The sequence below is a fragment of the Protopterus annectens genome, chromosome 4.part0 (genome assembly GCF_019279795.1).
Source record: "Protopterus annectens isolate FY-2018-M chromosome 4.part0, PAN1.0, whole genome shotgun sequence".
Lineage (NCBI taxonomy): Eukaryota > Metazoa > Chordata > Ceratodontiformes > Protopteridae > Protopterus > Protopterus annectens.
This window is the reverse complement of record NC_056733.1, coordinates 757,378,714-757,398,926: the sequence shown is the minus strand read 5'-3', so window position 1 is coordinate 757,398,926 and position 20,213 is coordinate 757,378,714. Positions and strand designations below refer to the sequence as shown.

The 20,213-nt window shown below is 39.8% G+C and overlaps 1 protein-coding gene across 2 annotated transcripts in view; it reads left to right on the top strand.

The window, feature by feature from the left end:
• GOLGA3 (golgin A3) overlaps positions 1-20,213 on the top strand; it is a 1,508,539-nt gene that overhangs the window by 936,736 nt on the left and 551,590 nt on the right. For both annotated transcript variants that reach the window (XM_044068715.1, XM_044068714.1), the window contains exon 12: positions 5,930-6,007. In XM_044068715.1, the coding sequence (XP_043924650.1) occupies positions 5,930-6,007 (78 nt within the window). The remainder of the gene's footprint in view (positions 1-5,929; positions 6,008-20,213) is intronic.

Below are 20,213 nucleotides of genomic sequence, written 5' to 3'. Positions count from 1 at the left end.
TGCAGCTGACAGCCTGGGTGATTCTGCCTCAATGTCGTTTAGGCCTTGATGCCTTTTAGGCACTTGTTCTTTGAGGATGTGCAGCAGGTATTTAAGGAGGCAAGAAAATCTGCAACTAAAAAATCTTACGTTTGCAAGCTGAAGAAATTTTCTAGGTGGTGCCTAACCCATAACAGAGAGCTCGGAATGATGCCTTACACCTCTGGTTTTGAAACATTTGTAAGCTGCTCAACAGTGGCTTATTTTACTCCTCTATCAAAGTGCATCTTGCAGGCATCTCAGCTTGTCTGCCCATGGATTCCCCTCTTTCATCTCTTTTTGTGGTCAAACAGTTTATAAAAGTAGAGTCGTACTTGAGACCCCCCTCAAAAGTGAATTCTTCCTCCATGGGATCTCAACTTGACCTTAGCTCCTTTTGAACCTGCCTTTCAGGCTGATTTTAAAGTTCATCGCTTGGAAAACTGTTTTGCTTATTACTCTGACTTTTGCAGGGGGGGGGGGGTCTGAACTGCAAGCTCTCTTGGTAGGCCAACCTTATCTGATTTTTCACAAGGACTGGGTTGTTTTACTCACTAATCCATCTTTCATGCCAAAAATTGTTTTTGAATTTATCCTGAATCAAGCCATTAGCTTCCCATTTTTTTCTGGAACCTAAAAACAAGAGAGAAGATTATGAATAACTTGGATGTGCAGTGACAGCTTGGGCACTACTTTGATGGAACGAAACCCTTCAGAAAAGCTGAACAGCTGTTTATTTCCTATTCGGGGGGCTAAGAGGCATCACTCTGTCTCTAAGCAAACATTGGTTGTCCTCTACTATTGTTTTTTTGTTACTCCTGCCATGGAAAGTGTGTCCCACGCAAACTTAAGGGACATTCTGCTGTATATGGTGGCATTTTGGAAAGGAGTGGACTCTAGACACCTTTAAGAGGCAGCACCTTGGTCCTCTGTTCTTAGCTTTACAGGGCACTGCAAACTGGATTATTTCTCAAGTTCTGGAGCAGGTTTTATGAGGACCATTCTCCAGGGGCTCCTGGATTCTTATCCTTCCTCCTCCCAGGTAGGGCAAGCTTTGAGAATCTACCCATGTCCCAGTGAGGCAGTGTGAATGAAGAATGCAATATAGTTGCTTAAGGCCTACTTACCTGTGACAGTAGATGTTCAAATTTCACACTGCCCCAGTAGTAGAATACTTCCACTGTCCCTCTTATTTTATATTTAGTTTAATTGTATCCAATCTTTTTGTGTTGGTTGGCTTTTGTTATTAGTGTTCGGAATGGCTAGGTAAGAGGCTGCTTTGTATACCAATTCCAAGATTGCTGTACATTGGGGAAAGGGCAATTTCCCAGTAATCGCTTGTGTAAGAAGTCACTTTGTGATCACTGGGAAATTGCCCTTTCCCCAATGTACAATGATCTCGGAGTTGGTATATTTAGTAAGGGGTTGTGTCGGGGGGTGAAGCCCCCACTTTGTTTTAAAAGTAGGTGTGTTTGTGCAGGTGTTTAAGTGTTTGAATGATGTGAGTGTGTAGGGTTTATATGCATTGGTTGTATGTGTGTGTTTTGTATGTTAGTGTAGGGAAGGTGTGGGACAAACAAAATCTTTCGATTTTGTTTATTTCAGGGTTTTACGGTTTTGAAGTTTTAAACTTTCTATCATAATGTGTCTAGTATGTTGTACTCGACATTATGATCGTTCATTCTTTTAACACAAACCCCCAGCCCTAACTCTTCTTGACTGCCTCCACCGTCCCTCAGCTTTGGGAATCAACCCAAGTGTGATGACTGAAACAGTGAAACACGAAGAACATAGTACAGTTGTGTACACTTTCCATAAATGTAGATGTTCGAGTGTATTCACTGTTGCAGTCCCGGTTTCCCTCCCTCCAGCCCCCTGGTTTTCTCTATTTCTCTATTTGTCCTCTGTATGTCTATCCCTACTGGAATTGGTATTTACTTTTTACTGGTGGTGTTTTTCCCACTATATCCTAGCTCCCTATTTGTGGGCTCCTGACATGTGGGGCAAGAAAAACTGATGTAATGGCATCAGCTGCCTGTTCTTATACCCCTGACTACCTGACGTCAAGGAAGAAGCAACAGTATCCAATGCAGAAATACTAAGTCTCTGGTATTCAGGCTGACTGATGGCTACCTGCAGGCATATAACCCAAGTGTGATGACTGCAACAGTGAATACACTCGAACATCTACATTTATGGAAAGTGTACACAACTGTACTTTCTTATTTAAGTTCACAGTTGTACAGCTTTCTTTTTTGGTTGTGAGCTTTGTTAAAGACATTTAGTACTATTACTCATTTCTTGCTTTGTATTCCTTCTCCATTGTATTTATATTTTGTATACTGTGTGCATTGTGCAGTCACCTGCAGGCTTCCCCTTAACTTACTAACACGTTTTACATTTAGTAGCATCATTATAGTAGAGCTCACTTGAGGGAGGATATGGGTGGAGGAGATGGCATCCTAACAGAAAACTGAACAGAATTATCTAGGCAAGCATCATGTCTCATTTATGGGTGTTCAAGCCTGTGATACCCGAAGACTTGTCTGTCTCTTGCTACTTTCAGAGACAGCCAAGATTATTACACAGGTAGAGATGTCAGGATACCATCAGATAGTGTTTTTACTGGTTTTCAAACAATTTTTTTAACTCCTTAACTATTGGTACCCATGTATTTAAAGTGATACTGCTGTAAGCCTTGGCACCTTGGATCACCTCCTGGAATTCAACCTACGTAGGGGGTAGTAGTGTCCCCACAGCCCAAACAACATCACTTTTGTTTAGCTTTGCTTACAGTATTTTGTGGTAATTTGTTTTGTTATAGATGAAAACATCTAAGTGAGCTGAGTGTTAATATCGTTCCAAACAGTATGTAGCCTTTCTGATTTACAATAAAGGTGGCTATGAAAGCACTAGAACAGTCTGCATGTATTCTGTTCAATGCAATATGACCCTGCTTGTAATGTTAACTTCCTGCATGGTAGTTTGCATGGTAGCAGTACAGTAAACACATTCCAGCTAAGTACATATATACGTGCGCACACGCACACACACACACACACTATATATTATGTGTGTGTGTGTATACACACACTGCTTGAAATCTGTGGAAGAGGACATTGTATAAAGAATCTTGACTTCAGTAGCCAAAGCTGGAACTTTTATTGGATAGTGTTTTCTTTGCATTGGAAATTGATTCATGTAAGCTAAAGCTGTTTTTCAGAATACAGGAAGTTATCAGTCAGTGTCTCACAGTAGGCATGATCCGCAGACTGCAAAGTGGAATTGGATAACTTGGTACCTTTATTTGAATGAGTCACCATCCTTTCCTTCACAGCAGGTAAACATGTTAAAAATGCACAATATTTGAGAGTAATGGCTTGATTGATCTGGCAACCATTTTAGAAGTTAAACACCCTGTTTTTAGTAAAATGTCCCTCCCTTGTAACTTGTAATTATAAGTAATGTTAGGTGATGTCAGTGCATTATTTCATTACGTGAGGTGCTCTTTTTACATCTGATGCATTTGCCTACATCTGTCAAAGAACATCAAGATATGTAGTAGTTTAACATGGAAGGTTAAGATTGCGGGCTGCTAACAAGCAATGGGTAGAAGATCTTGGTCTGAGTCATTTTGTTTCTGCTTAAGTACTCCGTGAGTTGGATCACTTAAAGCTTCAGGGTTTCCCTGAAAATTTGGAGGCTTTGCTCTTAAAAAAAAAAAACATAATAAAATGAATCACCATTTGAGGGTTAATATCCCATTTATTTTTAAAGCTTCATTGTTCCAGGTTTTCATGACCTCTGCCACACTAACTTTCTCTCCTTTCCATCATTAGAACTCTTGTGTGTGTGTGGGGGCCTCCCATTTTGAAGGAAGTGTTTAGCCTTGTTGGTGACCCATTTTATAAAGACTGTGTGACAAAGGAGATACTTGCCAGCAAAGCTAACTGATATTTTGTAAATAAATGTATGTCATTGAATATCAAAATTATTTATACAGTATGCTTGTGTTACAAATGTGTTAGAACTGTATGTCATATGTATATCAAGCTGCTTGTACAGACGTGTGTTGAAAAGGTATTTATAGAGTGCTGTGTTTGCCCTACTGGAAGAGAACAAAAATGTACCTGCACTATTGTGTTTAAATGTATATGCTTAACAGAGGAAACTGGAGGGTTAACCTCAGTCCAGAAAACGTTAGAAAAATATCTGAAATTAAATTAGTGTATAGGCTTCGCACTAAAGAAGCTATCTCAAGGTTTCAATGCAGCAGCTAGAGAGACCAAGTCTGTACTAGCAAGCTTTTTGTATTGTCCTTGGAGTGAACTAATTGCTGCTTTTGAAGCATGACGGAATGTAATTGTTGTATGAATTCCAGCATCTGCTAAAGATCTGAGCAGAAGTCCTTAGCTGCATATTTTTACAGGCAGATACTAAATGCTTCCAGCTTCTAGCAATGGGGGTTTTGGCCTGGGAACTTGAAGTCAGATGACCAGAAATTATGTTATTCTGCAAGCTATCCTAGCAATATTTTAGATATTAATTTGAGAAGTCTCTTAGACAGAACTTTCTGCATTATGTCTTGGACCTGATAACAAGATCCACTCACACACCTGCCTTGCTCTAATGAAGTAAGTTTCTAGGGAACAGTGTAACTCTCTTAGATACAGTCAGAAATATAGTAAAGCTTAGTTTAGATGTTTTTCTTTGTTTGTGTGAGCCTGTACTGCAATGTTGTTTTAAATATTTCCTGTGGTTTTGAACTCTGTCACTGTGAATATGTATTTAGTATTGCCTTGTTCTTTCATATATTATTATTAAATATGTGCAAACCTTTCATTGTGGCTGATCTCTGTAGAGATATTTGTAAGTTTTGAGAGTACTTGCATATTTATTTGGTGACACTGCTCTTGGTCAAGCTACCATTTGTGTTGATATTAATATTACACAGTAAGACTGGACATCCATTGTTAAGGGCCTTAAAGTAGCTGATATGGAGTGACTGCTGGCAATGAAAGCTACCTTATAGTCTGGGCAGAAGGGGGCATAGCTAGTAAACCTGTGCCAGCCTTTCCCAGGTGTGTGTGTGTGTGTGTGTGTGTGTGTGTGTGTGTGTGTGTGTGTGTGTGTGCATGTTTGTGGATGTGTTTGCGTGCGTGTGTGTTTGCGTGTGTGGGTGTGTTTGCGTGCGTGTGTTTGTGTGTAAAACTCAGTAACTCAAACCTCAGAGTGTGTGGTCAGCTACTTGGACAGGGACACACAGCACTGGTTGGCCAGAGAGGGTGCTGGAGGTCTTGGCTTGGTCATTCAGCTGAAATATCAACTCTATAGCTGTGCCAGTGAGGAGTCTTATTGGGGATCTAGAGGAAGATGGAGAAACCAGCCCCAGACTGACTGTGGTCTCTGTGTGCTCTTAAGGGAAATTGCACTTGATGCACAGAGCTGCATCTGGAAATACTGTGTACCTGTCATCCTCTTAGTGCACATCCTTCATTTTTGCCAGTGGTGAGGATTAAGGCTCCTTGATTACTGGTCCAGTGGAGGATCATCACAGACTGCATCAGAAGAGAAGGAAGGATAATGAATATAGGGCACTTGCATTAGGTTTGCAAACAAAACCCTTGCATCATTGGAGCTTACAACACTGAACACTGGCACTGCAGTCTGACACAAGTTTCAGTGACAACAGAGCTGACATCAAAGACAACATTTTTTTGATAATCTCCAGATTAGGGCATGTATAACATACACAAACAGACCACTTGAACTGCAAACAGAATAATCTTTAAGCCCGATAGGCTGCTACTTTTGTTTAGAATGACCATTAAGCTAGGCATGAAAATAGGCTGATTGGCTGGACATTTGAGATGATTTTGAATAATATTCTGTTTCCGTCTCCTCTTCACAGGTTGAGAGCATACAGCAAGAGAACACTGGCCTGAGAAAGCAGACCCAAAAACTGAAAGAACAGTTTATGCAACAAAAGGTAACATTTTAAACTGGAACCCACATTGTTTTTGGAGAAAATGAAGGGGCATGCTTTTATACTTACTTACTCTCACCAAGTCTTATTCTTCCATATTTTAGATGGAGTTGATGATAAGAGTTGTTTACCACCTGCCAACAGTTGTAAAGGCTGGTGTATGCTATGTCATTATGGGCATAAAGTAAATGGTTGCATTTACTAAGTGTTTTGGTTCGTAAAGAAACGTCTCTTCAAGGAGACAAGCATTAGGTTAGAAAAGAAGGCTCCTTTTTGTAATATTAACAGTCATCAGAGTCTAAGAATCAGCTGAGCCATTTGAATAATGGAGAAACAAGAAGAATTTCTCATGATGGAGAAAAGGGTACCTCTGCATTTCTACCAGGAATTCCAAGAGTCCCTTGATGTCCTTCAAGGATGCATCTGCAGTCATAACATATGGGTTGTCCTGCCTCAGGCAGCCCTTCGGTCGGCTGGATTCCAAAGTCTGGGTCTGGCCTCGGCTGATGTCGCACTTTCCCCGACATCAGAGCTTCTGGGGTATAAAGGCATCAGCCGATGCCATTTTCCTCAGTCTTTCTTGCCGCGCGGTGCCCGAAGCAGAAGCTGTTCGCAAGTGCCGGTCGGTCAGATCCAGAGATTCAGCTACCGAAGACTTCTAAAAGCTAAGACTCTTTCTTGCCTCAGCCGATGTCAGACAAAGTAAATAATTGTTTAACTTGTGGGAAACAAATACCTCATAAGGATTTCCATTCCTACTGCCTTCCTTGCTTAGGCCCAGACCACGTATCAGCTTGTTTAGCCTGTGCCTCCTTCAACCGACGGACTCTTAGGCGTCGGTCGGAGTTTGCAGAAGAGTTTTTGGATCCGCTTTTGCATATAAAATGCCGTCGGAGACTCCGACTACACATTTAGCCAAAAAAAGAAAGGACCGACACTCATGCCCGTGGTTTCGGCTGAAACCACGGTTAGGAGTGTCTCAGTTTCGGCTGAAACCGAGGCCTCGGTTCTACCTTCTACCGAAATCATACCTCCGACAACCGAGACCAGAGAGACCCCGGCTGAGTCGGCTGCAGAAATCCCTACCGAAGAAGCAAGCACACAAGAATTGTCCGACACCATTCCTTTAGACATTTCTACACCTGCACGTGGGGCAGCTAGGCCCCCTGCTTCTATGTCTATTAAGGCTTTCTCCAGGGCTAAAGCAGCTAAAATTTCAAAAGCTTTACCTGCAAAATCTACTTCTCAGAGACCTTCCTCAAGTTCCCAGATTCTCAGTCTTGCTGAGGACCTTATATCTCTGATTATGGGTTCCCAACCTCACCCAGACAGGGCCTCCCATCCTCCTCCTGACAAAAGGCCTAGGACTGAACCCCCTGAACCTCTCTCCTCTGATTACTCCTCGGATGGATCTGATTTGTCAGACCATCAGGAAGGGCCATACTCACCTTATGAGGATTCAGATGCAGAAGACTCTATTCCTTCTGCTTCCCCTCCAGAGGAATTTTCCTTTGGGGAGACTTTACACTCTATGAGGGAACACTTTCAATGGCAGGGTCAGGATTTCTCTGATTCTAGAAAAAGACTAAGGACTTTCTTACACTTGCCACAGCATAGGCCTTTAGCCATTCCACCTGTGCTAACTGTAGCTGATGATGCATATAATGATGTCAGTTCTGCCCCTGATTCACTTCTCCCGGCCCCTGCCAAACCTGACAGATACTACAGGGTCCCTGATTCCCACTTCCACTTGTATAAAGCCCATGCTGCAGACCCAGAAACTATTTCTCAGGGCCCAAAAGGTGTTGCAGCTGCCACTGCCAAAAACCCACTACCCTCTGAAAGGGAGTCAAGAGCATTAGAGAGATGGGGAAAAAAGGTTTATACATCTGCTACTCTTTCTGCCAGGGCTTTAAACTGTCAGTTCCATATGATACAGTACCAGGAATATTTGTTAGATCAGCTGAATAAAAAGCTTTCTTCTCCTGAACCTTTAGACCGTAAGGCCCTTCAGGATTTGGTACACAATTCTCAGCAGGTCAGTAATCATTTCTTAAAATGTGGCTATGATGCACTGGAAGCTTCATTTAGATCAGCTATGACTGGGGCAGTAATTCGAAGACATGCCTGGCTAAAAGAACAATCCTTGCCGGACCATGTCAAGGCTAAACTCCTAGATGCTCCAATGGAGAAACAAAGTTTATTTGGCTCCCCTGCACAGGAGATTCTAAAGAAAGTGGAAGAAAAAGCAAAATCTGTGCAAACAGTTAAGGATTTTCTGCAGGTCCAACCTCCGAGGTTCAGCAGAAACTGGCCTTCAAAGAATTGGTCCTTTCCAGACACCTCCAAAGCACAGAGGGGCAGGAATAGATGCCCAAGAGGCAGAGGTCAATCAAAGGGTGCCTATAGGGGTCGTCAGTGACAACCTGCCAACCAGAGGAGTACTGCCACAGCTGCAACTACAACCACTTCCACAGGACAGACACAATGACTTGACTCTCATTCCGCCTACAAGGGAACAACTGGAAGCACCCTTGGGCGGAAAGTTGGCTTTATTCTCAAAAAAACTGGCATTACATTACAAAAGACAAATGGACATTGCAAACAATAGACAAAGGATACAGGTTTCATTTCCACACTTTACCAAGAAGGAGCGGAATGCCAAACCTTCCACCAAACCAGAAGCCAGAGGCTTTAAGACAAATCAACAATTTACTTCAGATGAAAGCAATAGAAAGGGTAGCATATATGGAACAAGGCCAAGGATTTTACTCCAGACTATTCCTTGTACCAAGAAAAGAAACCCAATGGAGGCCTATTCTCGACTTGTCCGCACTAAACACATATCTCATTGTGCCAAAATTCAAAATGCTGACCCTACAGCAACTTCTTCCCATGTTGGGCAAGGAGTCTTGGCTGGTGACTCTAGATCTCAAGGAGGCATACATGCACGTCCCTATACGACCAGATTGCAGAAGACACCTCAGATTTCTTGCAGGATCAGAGCATTATCACTTCTCAGCATTGCCCTTTGGCTTATCTACTGCGCCCAGAGTATTCACGAAATGCCTGGCATCAGTAATTGCACATTGCAGGCTTCAGGGAATTCAAATCTACCCATACCTGGACGACTGCCTAATACAAGCGGAGAACAAGACAAGACTAATAAAGGATTTGGCCTATGTCATACACCTGTTACAGGCCTTGGGATACACAGTCAACATCCAGAAGTCAAGACTAGTGCCATGTGCATGCTCAGAAAAAGTGCTCAAGCTTTTGCTTTGGTGTTTAGTGTGACATTCTCTAACTCTAAATTTATTTTTTACCAAATAGAGAGAAACTGTGGCTTGAGGTTGTGGTGTGAGCAAGGATGTCTGAGAAAAGGGGAGAGAGCCACCATATTTCTGGTATCTGACTTGAAGGGGTTGCTGAGAATTCTTGGCCTAGAATACTGAGTGGGTTAAAAGGCACAGTTGTAGCCCTTTTCCTTTTCTAAAGTTAAACGTGATGATGCTGTCTCGCATAAAGCTTCTGTATTGAAGGCGGTTTGTTTCTGCTCATATACTATGTGATACAAGACTAAGACAGCTCTAAATGTCATGTTAAGGTCGGAGTTTGTGGAAGAATTTTTGTTTTTCCCATTCCACATTTTATTCCTTAAGACACTGTTAACTTAATGTAAGGATTAGAATGCCTGTGTCAGTTGTACGTCCAGGAGACTGAGCTCTCGAGTTCAGTTCCTAGGCCAGCAGAAGTACATCACTCAGATCAGTTTACTCATCTGGAATCAAGTGCATAGACCCTGTAGCCCAGCAGAAATTGTACTCACTGTGAAGATCAAGCACAGAGACCCTTTAAGCTCAATGTATAGCCCAGTGCAAGTATACTCTGAAAGTGTACTAAAAAGAATGTGCTGCTAGGGACCTAGGACCAAACACACAGGCCCTGTGTAACATCAGTTAGTTTAGTGCATGGCCCAGTGGAAGTGTACTCACTAGCTATCACTCAAGAGTTTTTGTTTCTCATCTAAGACCAAGCACAGCAACCATGTGCAAGACCGTAGTGTGTCTGTAGTAGTTTGATCATCTTCCCTTCATAATCCCTGTGCCTTGCTGAAGAGTTGAACCCCAGGCAAAGAACACAAAATCTGCCTTTTTGCTTATACATGTAGCAAAAATGTGGCAAGCCTCTTGCTCCCCACACATGCTCGGTAGGTTTTTGGTGAGAAATGATTTTTTTGGTTTTGATTTTAATCAGTTTTATTAAATTATGACTTAAAACATAGGCAAATGTACATTAATAGAAAAGGGTTGAAACCATATTAACTTTTGTTCATGCATTATACATTGCATATATGTTTTTTTTTCTTTTTAACAGTTATTCATCCCAACATTTTTTTTCATTTTTTGCCATCCCTTAAACCTTATCATCCTGAGCATTAAACCTGTATGTATTGTTCCTAGAAATTCCATTTATTTGTGTGTAATTTACTCCATCCCTTTTCTAAAGATCCCACATCTAATTCTTTTATCCCCTTTACCATATTCAGTATTTAATTATAGTTGGTTTAATTTCCGATTTCCATTTTCTAGTAATTGCTTATTTGCAACCAGTATTGTGAAACTTAGTAAGATTTTTTTGTCCCAGGTCAAAAGAATAATTTCTTTATTTATAGCATTTTGATTCCCAGCATTTCTGACCGAGTATTCTGTAGGGAATTTTTAAAATCTGTAAATGAGTTACACTCCCAAAATCATCTTCCCAGTTACATCTCTTCCATCACACCTTCCAGCATTTGCTATCTACTTGATGACAAATTATCTGAAGTTTTCTTGGGATATAACAGCAGCTATGCAAACACTTTCAAACAAAAATCTTAAACCTCCTGGACTTACATATTTAGACGACATACAGATGTCTTTCCATTGTTCCTTTGTAAGTTGTACTTCGTCTCTCTTCCTAATCTTTGCTAACCTCTTCTGATTGATTATTATAGTTGCCATGTATTTTATATGCCTTACTAATGATCTCCTTTTTAACCACAGCTGCTGATGTTCTTCGTGTTTCACTGTTGCAGTCATTACATTTGGGTAATCTGCTAGCAGGTTGCCCTCATTCGGCCTGATTAACAAAGTCTTGGGTCCTGCGTCGGTTGCTGTCCCTTCTTGCATGACGTCAGGGGTATAAAACATACAGCCGATGCCATTACATCAGTCTTTCTTGCTGTGCGGTGCCCGAAGCAGAAGCAGTTCGCCATCGGCCGACTCCTGAAATTTTCGTTTTCGAGTTTCAGAACCGAAGTCTTCAACTAAAAGCTAAGTACCCTGTTGGGGAAACTTTTTCTTGCTCCTTACTGATGTCAGTAAAAGTTAATAATTGCATTACTTGTGAGAAGCAAATACCTCATAAAGATTTTCATTTCTACTGTATTCCTTGTCTAGGCCCTGACCACGATGCACCTTGCTGTCGGTTTTGTGCTTTATTTAATCAGCGCACTATCTGTCGTCGGTACATTTTTGCCTCTAAATATTTTGGTTCTCAGTTTAATTATCCAGAAATGATGCTGGTTAGCCATCCGACTACCGGAATACTGAAAAAACGCAAAGAAAAAGACAGACACAGCCTGTTGAGGTCTAAAACTGCCGATGACGCTTCTCCTAAGCCAGTTGCCAGTTCGCCGGTACTCATTGAGGCTCTTTCACAGCCCCTGATACCAGCTTCTTCTGATTCGCAGGCCTTTACTGAGACCCAGTATGCCGCGAGATGCTTCACCTATGAAACCCACAGATGTCTCTACTTTGTATAGGTCCGGAGCTGCTGTGCAGGCACCGGCTTCTGAGGGTGTATTCAGGCCTACAGACTTGCATATTAAACTGACTCCACCTTCAATACTAAGGCCTAAATCTCGATCTATGTCTAAAATACCGATGCCCAGGCCACATTTTCAGGCCCCTGTGCCTAAAAAACAAATTATCAAAATGGCTGAAGATTTAATTACTCTAATCAGGGGTAGTCACTCCCCCCTTCTAAGAGGCCTACTAGGGCTGAGCTTGAATATGAATCTTCTGAACAGGATGTTTCTTCTGACTCTTCTAATGACCTGGATTTGTCCATACCTACTTATGAGGATTCTGATGCAGAGGATTCCATTTCCTCTGCCCCCCCGAGGACTTTTCTTTTGGGGAAACTTTACATACCTTAAGGGAGCATTTCCACTGGGAAAGTCAGGAATTTTCTGAATCCAAAAAGAGGCTTAGGGATTTCCTCCTCCTTCCTCAGCATAGACCTTTGGCTGTACCTTTTGTACTAGACATTGTCGATGTGTTTTCGGAATCCAGTATGGCCCCTGATTCCCTTCCTCTGGCTCCTGGTAAACCAGACAGATACTACAGGGTTCCTGAGTCCCACAAGTTCCTTTTCAAAAATCCTGTTGCAGACCCAGAAACCATTTCTCAGGGGCCCAAGGGCATTAAGGCTTCTACTGCTAAAAATCCTACCCCTTCTGATAGAGATTCCAGGGCGCTGGATAGATGGGATAAAAAGATTGATACTTCTGCAACCTTGGCAATCAGGGCTTTAAACTGTCAATTTCATATTCTAAAATATCAACAGCATATCATAGGACTGCTTAAACAGAAAATGATGTTGATTTCTGACTGTGTGGAAATTAAAGATTTACAGGATTTATTGCATTCAGCTGAACAAGTTGGAAAACATACTTTGCAATGTGGTTTTGATTCTTTAAAGGCCTCTTGCAGGGCTGCTGTTACTGAGTATGTGCTTAGAAGGCATGCTTGGCTTAAGGAGCAATTTCTGCCTGATCATGTTAAAGCAAAATTGTTGGATGCTCCTTTGCATTATGACAGTTTATTTGGCAATAAGGCTGAAGAAGTTCTAAAAAAGATGGAAGATAAAGCTAAATCTATGCAGACTGTGAAATATTTCTTACAAGTGCAACCTCCAAGATTTAGAAGGCACTGGCCTACTAAGAACTGGTCCTTTCCACCTCCTTCCAGATCCACTCAAGCCAAACCCAAAAGCACCAGGTTTCATTCCCAAGGGACTCTCAGAACTAAGCAATGGGGTGCTTCCACTTCCAAATCTGGGACTAACAAGATACCACCTTTTAAAATTCCGACCAGCCCACAGTCAGCCCAAAAAATCCACAGCTTGTCCAGGGATAAAAGCGGTTTATTGAAAATCAACGAAGATAAATCCAAAACAAAAGGGTTAAGCGCTTTCATCTGATATCCAGGCTTCCTCAGAACCCCAAACAGTTGTAACAAAACCATTTAAAAACCTTTTTTGGCGCCAAAAACCAAGTTCTCATTTAAAGATACAAACTCCCAATACTCGTTCAACAAATAATAAATAAACTCAGAAATAAAACTAAAAATGGAAAATAATGAATAATAAATACTCATATTCCACTCAATCGAAAAACATACAATATAATATAAATATATATACAAATGTAAATCAGATGGTGTATTATAAACCCAATACTAAAATACAATAATGTAATAAAAAATTACCAAATTACAACTGTGAAGTTGAATGTCACCTTCCTTCAAGCCAAAATTAAAAAAGGCTTGATACTGATGAAATCTTTGATACCAGGAAACCATGTGGCATCCGTTAAAATTTGCCATTTAGCTTCTTTCATGGCAAGCAAGGCTTTCCAGTTTCCCCCAAAAGGTGCAACATCCATGGTGTCAATAATGGAAAATTTGAACCTATGTGTGTCACCATAAGAAGAAATGTGCCTATAGAGTGCGTTCTTACAATCCTTCTTTTTGATCTTATAAAGATGTTCATAAATACGTTTTCTGAAGTGCCTCTCCGTTTTCCCTATATAATATACTGAGCAGGCCAAACATGTTGCGATGTAAACAACATTCATGGTGTTACACCTCCTTGTCCTACATCTCACATGTGTCCTTTTATAATCTGCCAACCTAATGCCATCATCTTCCCTGATGGCATCGCACTGCCTACAACATCCACATTTCCTTGTCCTTCCATATTTGTGTTTAATATGAGTCCTCATCTCAAGTAGACTCTTGATGTTAGGTCCAGTATTAAAAACAAAACTAGGTCTCTTTCCCAAAATTTCTTCTAAATCATGGTCAACACTAATCAACTTCCAATGCTCACAAATAACGTTAATATATTGAACAAAAGGTGAATAAGTTAGAACACACACTCTCTGCCTGTTTTCTGTATTGAAACCTTCCCTACTCTTCGTAAGGGAACCCACACCCAAAATAGGGGGGTATTTATTACCCCATTCACCTTTGACATAAAATACAATATCGTCCAATAGTGAACTAGGGTACCCCCTATCAAGGAACATAGATTTGATAAAATCAATTTCATTACACATAATGTCTCTATTAGAAGACATGGGGCTGCCCTGATGCATTGTCCCTTAAAAACGTTCTTAAAAAGGTATCTAGGATGGTTACTACTGTATTATAAGTAGTCATTAGAAAATGTTTCCTTTCTAAAGATACGGGACACAAACCCTTCATCTGAATGACTAATGAAAAGGTCCAAATAGGCAATACCACCTGTGTCAAACTGATAAGTGAACTTCAGAAAATCTGTAGTTTGATTAATATACTCAATAAAAAGGGGGATCCGATTGATGGGACCGTTCCATAAAATAAATAAATCATCCAAATACCTACTGTAATACACCACATGGGAAAACAATTCACTAGGGAACAAAAAATTTGTTTCCCACTCTAACATAACCAAGTTAGCAAAGATGGGGGCACAAGAAGCCCCCATCGCCACACCTCTCTTTTGCCTGTAATATTCCCCTTCGAATTGAATAAAATTATATACAAGAACTCCCTCGCCCCAGCGGGAGATCCAGATCTATGAGCAGGGGACGACAGAAACGGAAGGGCTCAGGAGGAGAGTACGTGGGCCCAACGTTGAAGAAAATGTGGGGGAGAGTCGAGGGTCATTAGTAGTCAATCTTTCTCATAAGAGGTTGAATAAATATGAAGAACAAGTCCTCAACAAAGGACTTACTTTTATACCCAGTAAGAACAGTGATTTAGCAGAAACTATCTTAGATATCAAGATGTATGTGCGTAATGTACAACTTAAACTTGATTTTGGAAGCGTTGATAGTCAACACGAAACTGGGTATACTACTGTATTCAAGCCAGTTAGTACATATTCACCTTCTTTAAACGCCACTTTAGATACGTTTTGTAAGTTAGTGGAGAATGATTTACATAATTATTATGATAAGAATTTTAAACGGAAAGTTAAAGGGTCAAAATGTAACTTGAACTTTCACCAATGGAAAGCACTTTCCGAATTAAGAAAGGACCAGTCTATCATCATTAGACCAGCTGATAAGGGGGGGTCCTATAGTTTTACTTGATCATGATGAATATGTAGAGATGATGCATACCATGTTAAGTGATGATATGTATTATATGAAGATGGATATGACAAGTGTAACTAGCATGCTTTTCAGGGTATATGATCTGTTGGATGACCTACTTAAAAGTCATATAATAACTTGGAATTTGTTTAAATATTTGAAAGTGAATAATCCACTTATTCCAGTAATAAATGGTTTACCCAAGATTCATAAATCCCTATCTAATCCACCTATGAGGCCTATAGTTTCTGGGCAAGGATGGCTAACGGAACCTTTTTCTATTTTTTTGGAGTACCATTTTAGACCTATAGTTGACGTTAATCCATCTGTATTAAAAGATAGTAAACAATTTCTACTAGATCTTTATGATTACACCAGAACAATACAGGACAATGATTCTTATATCCTAGTAACACTTGATGTCAAGAGCTTATTTACAGTTATACCAAATGATCGGGGAGTATTGAGAACACAACACTATCTAAGGTTGAATTCTGATTTGGATAGTAATACTATAGGTCTGTTAACACTATTTCTGGAAACGGTTCTTGAGAATAATGTGTTTATTTTCAATGATGAGATTTACATTCAGAAAGATGGCGTAGCTATGGGCACTTTGTGTGCCAATAGCTACGCCAACATAGTAATGGCTGATTGGGAACAAGAACTAATGTCCCCTGTGGAGGAGTTCCGACAGTATGTTGGTTTCTATAGAAGATTTGTTGACGACCTCTTCCTTATATGGAGGGGTAATGAGGTCCAACTTGTGGAATTTGTATCATCCATGAATAATCTAACTGATTTTCTGGAGTTTACTTCTTGTTCGTCCAGGACCTGTATTTCTTTTTTAGATGTAAATATAATGAGGCTTGATAATGGCCTTTTGAATACCTCGGTTCATAGGAAAACTTGCTCTAGGAACACATTACTACATAGGCATAGTATACATCCCAGGTTTGTCTTTGAGAATGTAATGAAGGGACAAATCATGAGAGCATCAAGGCTCAACCCCTCAGATGAAGGTTTTGAGAAGGAATTGTTAAATCTTAATTCCAGATTAGTAAAAAGAGGATATAGAGAGGATGAAGTAAGCAAAGCAGTTTCTGTGGTGAAAAATCTTAGGACTTCAAGAGCACGCCCTTATTTTTCAGCAAGAGGGGATGTTACTGAAACGATACAATCAGAAGGTATTAAAGAACTGAGAGTACCACTATATTTCACAAATGACGTCCATTACATAAAGGACATCATAGAGAAACGGTGGGAGACTCTGTTATTAGATAATGACATTAGCAAAGTCGTGGGAAGGAAACCATGTTTTTTGTTTAAAAATAAAATGAATTTAAAGCAATTGTTATGCCATCATCCTGTGAGACCTAACAATCCATCAGTTGATACTTTTAGTTATAATACTAGACCCTGTAACAAATGTAATCAATGTCAGTATATCAATACTGATGACACTTTTACACTACCAGTTACAGGGCGAACATTTTCATTTTACACTTGAACTAACTGCCACAATGTTAATGTAATATATCTTGCTAGGTGCTCATCCTGTCCAGCATTTTACATTGGGAAAATGAATAGGCAATTGAGAGAGCGCATAAGGGAACACATTTACCATATACATAAGGGGTCTGAACATAATGCCCTAGATAAGCATTGTAAATTACTAGGGCTCACACATACTTTTGGCTTTTGCGTCATACAGGTAGTAGAGACGAACATTAGAGGCGGCGATGTAGACACCTTTACCCAGGAATGTGAACTACGCTGGATCATCCGCTGTAGGGCAGACAAGTTTCCTGGATTAAATGATAAAGTTAATTTGTATCCCATTCTTCGGAAAAGGAAATTAGCTAGACCTAAACAATGATTCCATGATTTTAAATTTTAAATAATATTTTAAATAATATTTTATGTATTATTTCATTGTGCATGTTTATGTTTACTTAATTGTGATGATTTTATTTTGTTTTATAAGGTTTATATGAAATGAGTGTGCTGTTTCACTTTAAATTTGCATTGAACATAATTGATGTCAGTAATTCTAATTAATGACACTATTTAAAGCTCTTTGTATTAGTCAATTTTCAAAGTCTGAAGAAGCCTTATGGTGAAAGCGCTCACTTTTTGCTACAATAAATCGTTTTACCTACATTCATCTTGAGACGTGGTTTTATATATGAATTTTAACTGACTGTGATATCAATGAGCTTTGTATGCATTGCTGCTGCCATTTTCGCTCCTGTATACGAGTGGTAATTTTTTGGTGAACTATATTTTTATTCGTTATACAGGAGCGCTTGTCCTTTTGTGGATTCTTTTTGTTGAATAAAATTATAGTCCAATACCAATGCTATCATATCAACAATGAGACAAACTCGGTCCCAATTGAAGTCGGAATATTGTCTAAGACTATTGCTGAAAAATTCAAGACCTATATCCCTAGGGATACAGGAAAAAAGATCAACTACATCAATGGTCATAAATGTTAACCCCTTTCTCCACAGGTCTGATGTCATTTGGCCTAAAAATGACCAAGAGTCCTTGACGAGGTGTGGTATTTTTTCATATAGCGGTTTAATCCATCTATCAATAACCCCTATGGGGTAGGTTTTAGAACGACTACCAGAGACAATGGGCCTGAAAGGGGGCTGGGAGATACATTTGTGGACTTTAGGTATACCAAAGAATGTGGCCAGAACAGGATATTCAACCTTTAAAAATTCCTAAATATCCTTGGTGATCCTCTGGTCCAAAAAATATTCTTCGATAGCTAAATCTATCCTTTTGTGTCCTATATTAATTTCATTCAAAGATACCAACTCATAGTTACCAGATTGTAAAATAATGTTGGTCATATCATTGGCATAATCAACACTTTTGAACAACACAATCCCGCCCCCTTTATCAGGCTTCATGACACGAATATCTCTGTTAGAAATAAAAAAGTCCAAACATTTACGTTCGTCCTCTGTTAAATTATCGACATTTTTGTTGGAACAGTCCAACTTCTTAATTTTGGTGAAACTATATAAATCTTGACAAACCATTTTCTCAAAATTGGACACCTGTGGGTGCGAAACTGGAATAAAAGTACTCCCTTTTACTAATCTAGTACTAGGGGTTATGTTTGGATCCTCGATAGCCTGTTTAAACTGCAGGGCTAAATTCAACCGTCTACAGTACAACTTCACCTCTTTTATAACGTTTACTAAATTGAAACGCACCGTTGGGATAAATTTGGTTCCCTTGGTAAATAAGTGAAGCATTTCATGAGTAATGTGAAGATCTGTATAGTTGAAAATATTAAACCCATGATAGGAATGGATAATTCTGTTCTTTTCAAAACTAGTTTCTTGATGGAAAGTATTACTCGACCTGTCCTGGATTAAGATGTCAGATGCTTCTGAAGCTTCTAAAACGTCTGGACCATCTAAAATCAAAGGGGAGGGGGTGGTGATCCCTCTGGACAAATGTCCGAAAGGATAATCCACTTCTTCAATACATATTGTATAATCTACAGGGTCCTTAGTTACCATTTCCTGTTGTGTGCTGAATATTGTCTTTTGGGTGCCGGAAAAAATCTCCCCCCCTGAAAATTTGACTCATGATCAGTTTGTCTATCTCCTTGAAACACTTTTCTTCCTCCCCCCTTGTCTTTTCTATCTAAAGGCCAAACATATGCCCTGTTATTTTGATAAATTTCTAAGTCCCTTGATATTTTTCTACATTTCCTGGAAAAAATGTCATTAGCTTTCTGCTCAGCTGAAGTAAATTGTTTGTTATATAACTCATTCCATTGATGAAAAGAAACATCATTAATAATGTCATTGTTCATTTTCTCAACCTTATTAACTAAAACAGACAATTTCTCATCATTAATCTTAATTAACAAATTCATATAATCAAAACCATAACCATCAAACAATTTGTTAAAAAGATTCTTAGTAGAATCACTGTATTCAACTCCCAAGGGTAATTTGAAAAACCGAAGCCCTTTGGGAACAATATTTAAAGTCAAACATCTAGTCAAATAAGCAGTGTCTATTTTAATACTTTTAATAGTCAATAACTTCTTCCCCATATCGAAAATGGTGTCTCTAATATTTCCATTAAATCGACTACTGGGTCGTCTCCTTTGACTTCTGTCAAGTTGATTGTTGATACTACAAAATTCAAAATTGTCTGCTAAAAAATTCTCTAAACAGTCAGTACTGGTTGTCCTAATGCCCCCGAAACGATCTTTCATGGGAGGGCCAGGGTTATCGGAAGGTTTCTTGGCTCGACCATGGGGTGGGAAAACACCCCCAAGGTCCTGTGTTACATGTTCAACGGCTTTATTGTTATTGTTTTGAAAATTAGACGTACCTGAATAAGATCTTGTAGCCATAGGACATCTAGGTTGAGCACCGAGACGTTCCACCTCATCTCGGGCGTGGAACATACTAAAATCAAAAGTGAAATCCTGTTTGTTGTGATTAACATGATGAAAACAGCTGTTGCCACCTTCACCCTTAGACCTACCTCCCTCAGTTACATTTAAGTGGGAGGTAGGGACATTGCGCCCATTCTGTTGTTGTCCATTAGGAATGTTAAATTGAGAGCTCGTATCTGCCGGTGTGTTGACAAACCCATTCTTAGGGCTAGAAACTATGTAGCCATTAGGCTTCCCGGCAGTTTTGGAACTAGAAATGATGTTATGGTGTCCAATTTTGAGAAAATGGTTTGTCAAGATTTATATAGTTTCACCAAAACTAAGTTGGACTGTTCCAACAAAAATGTCATTAATTT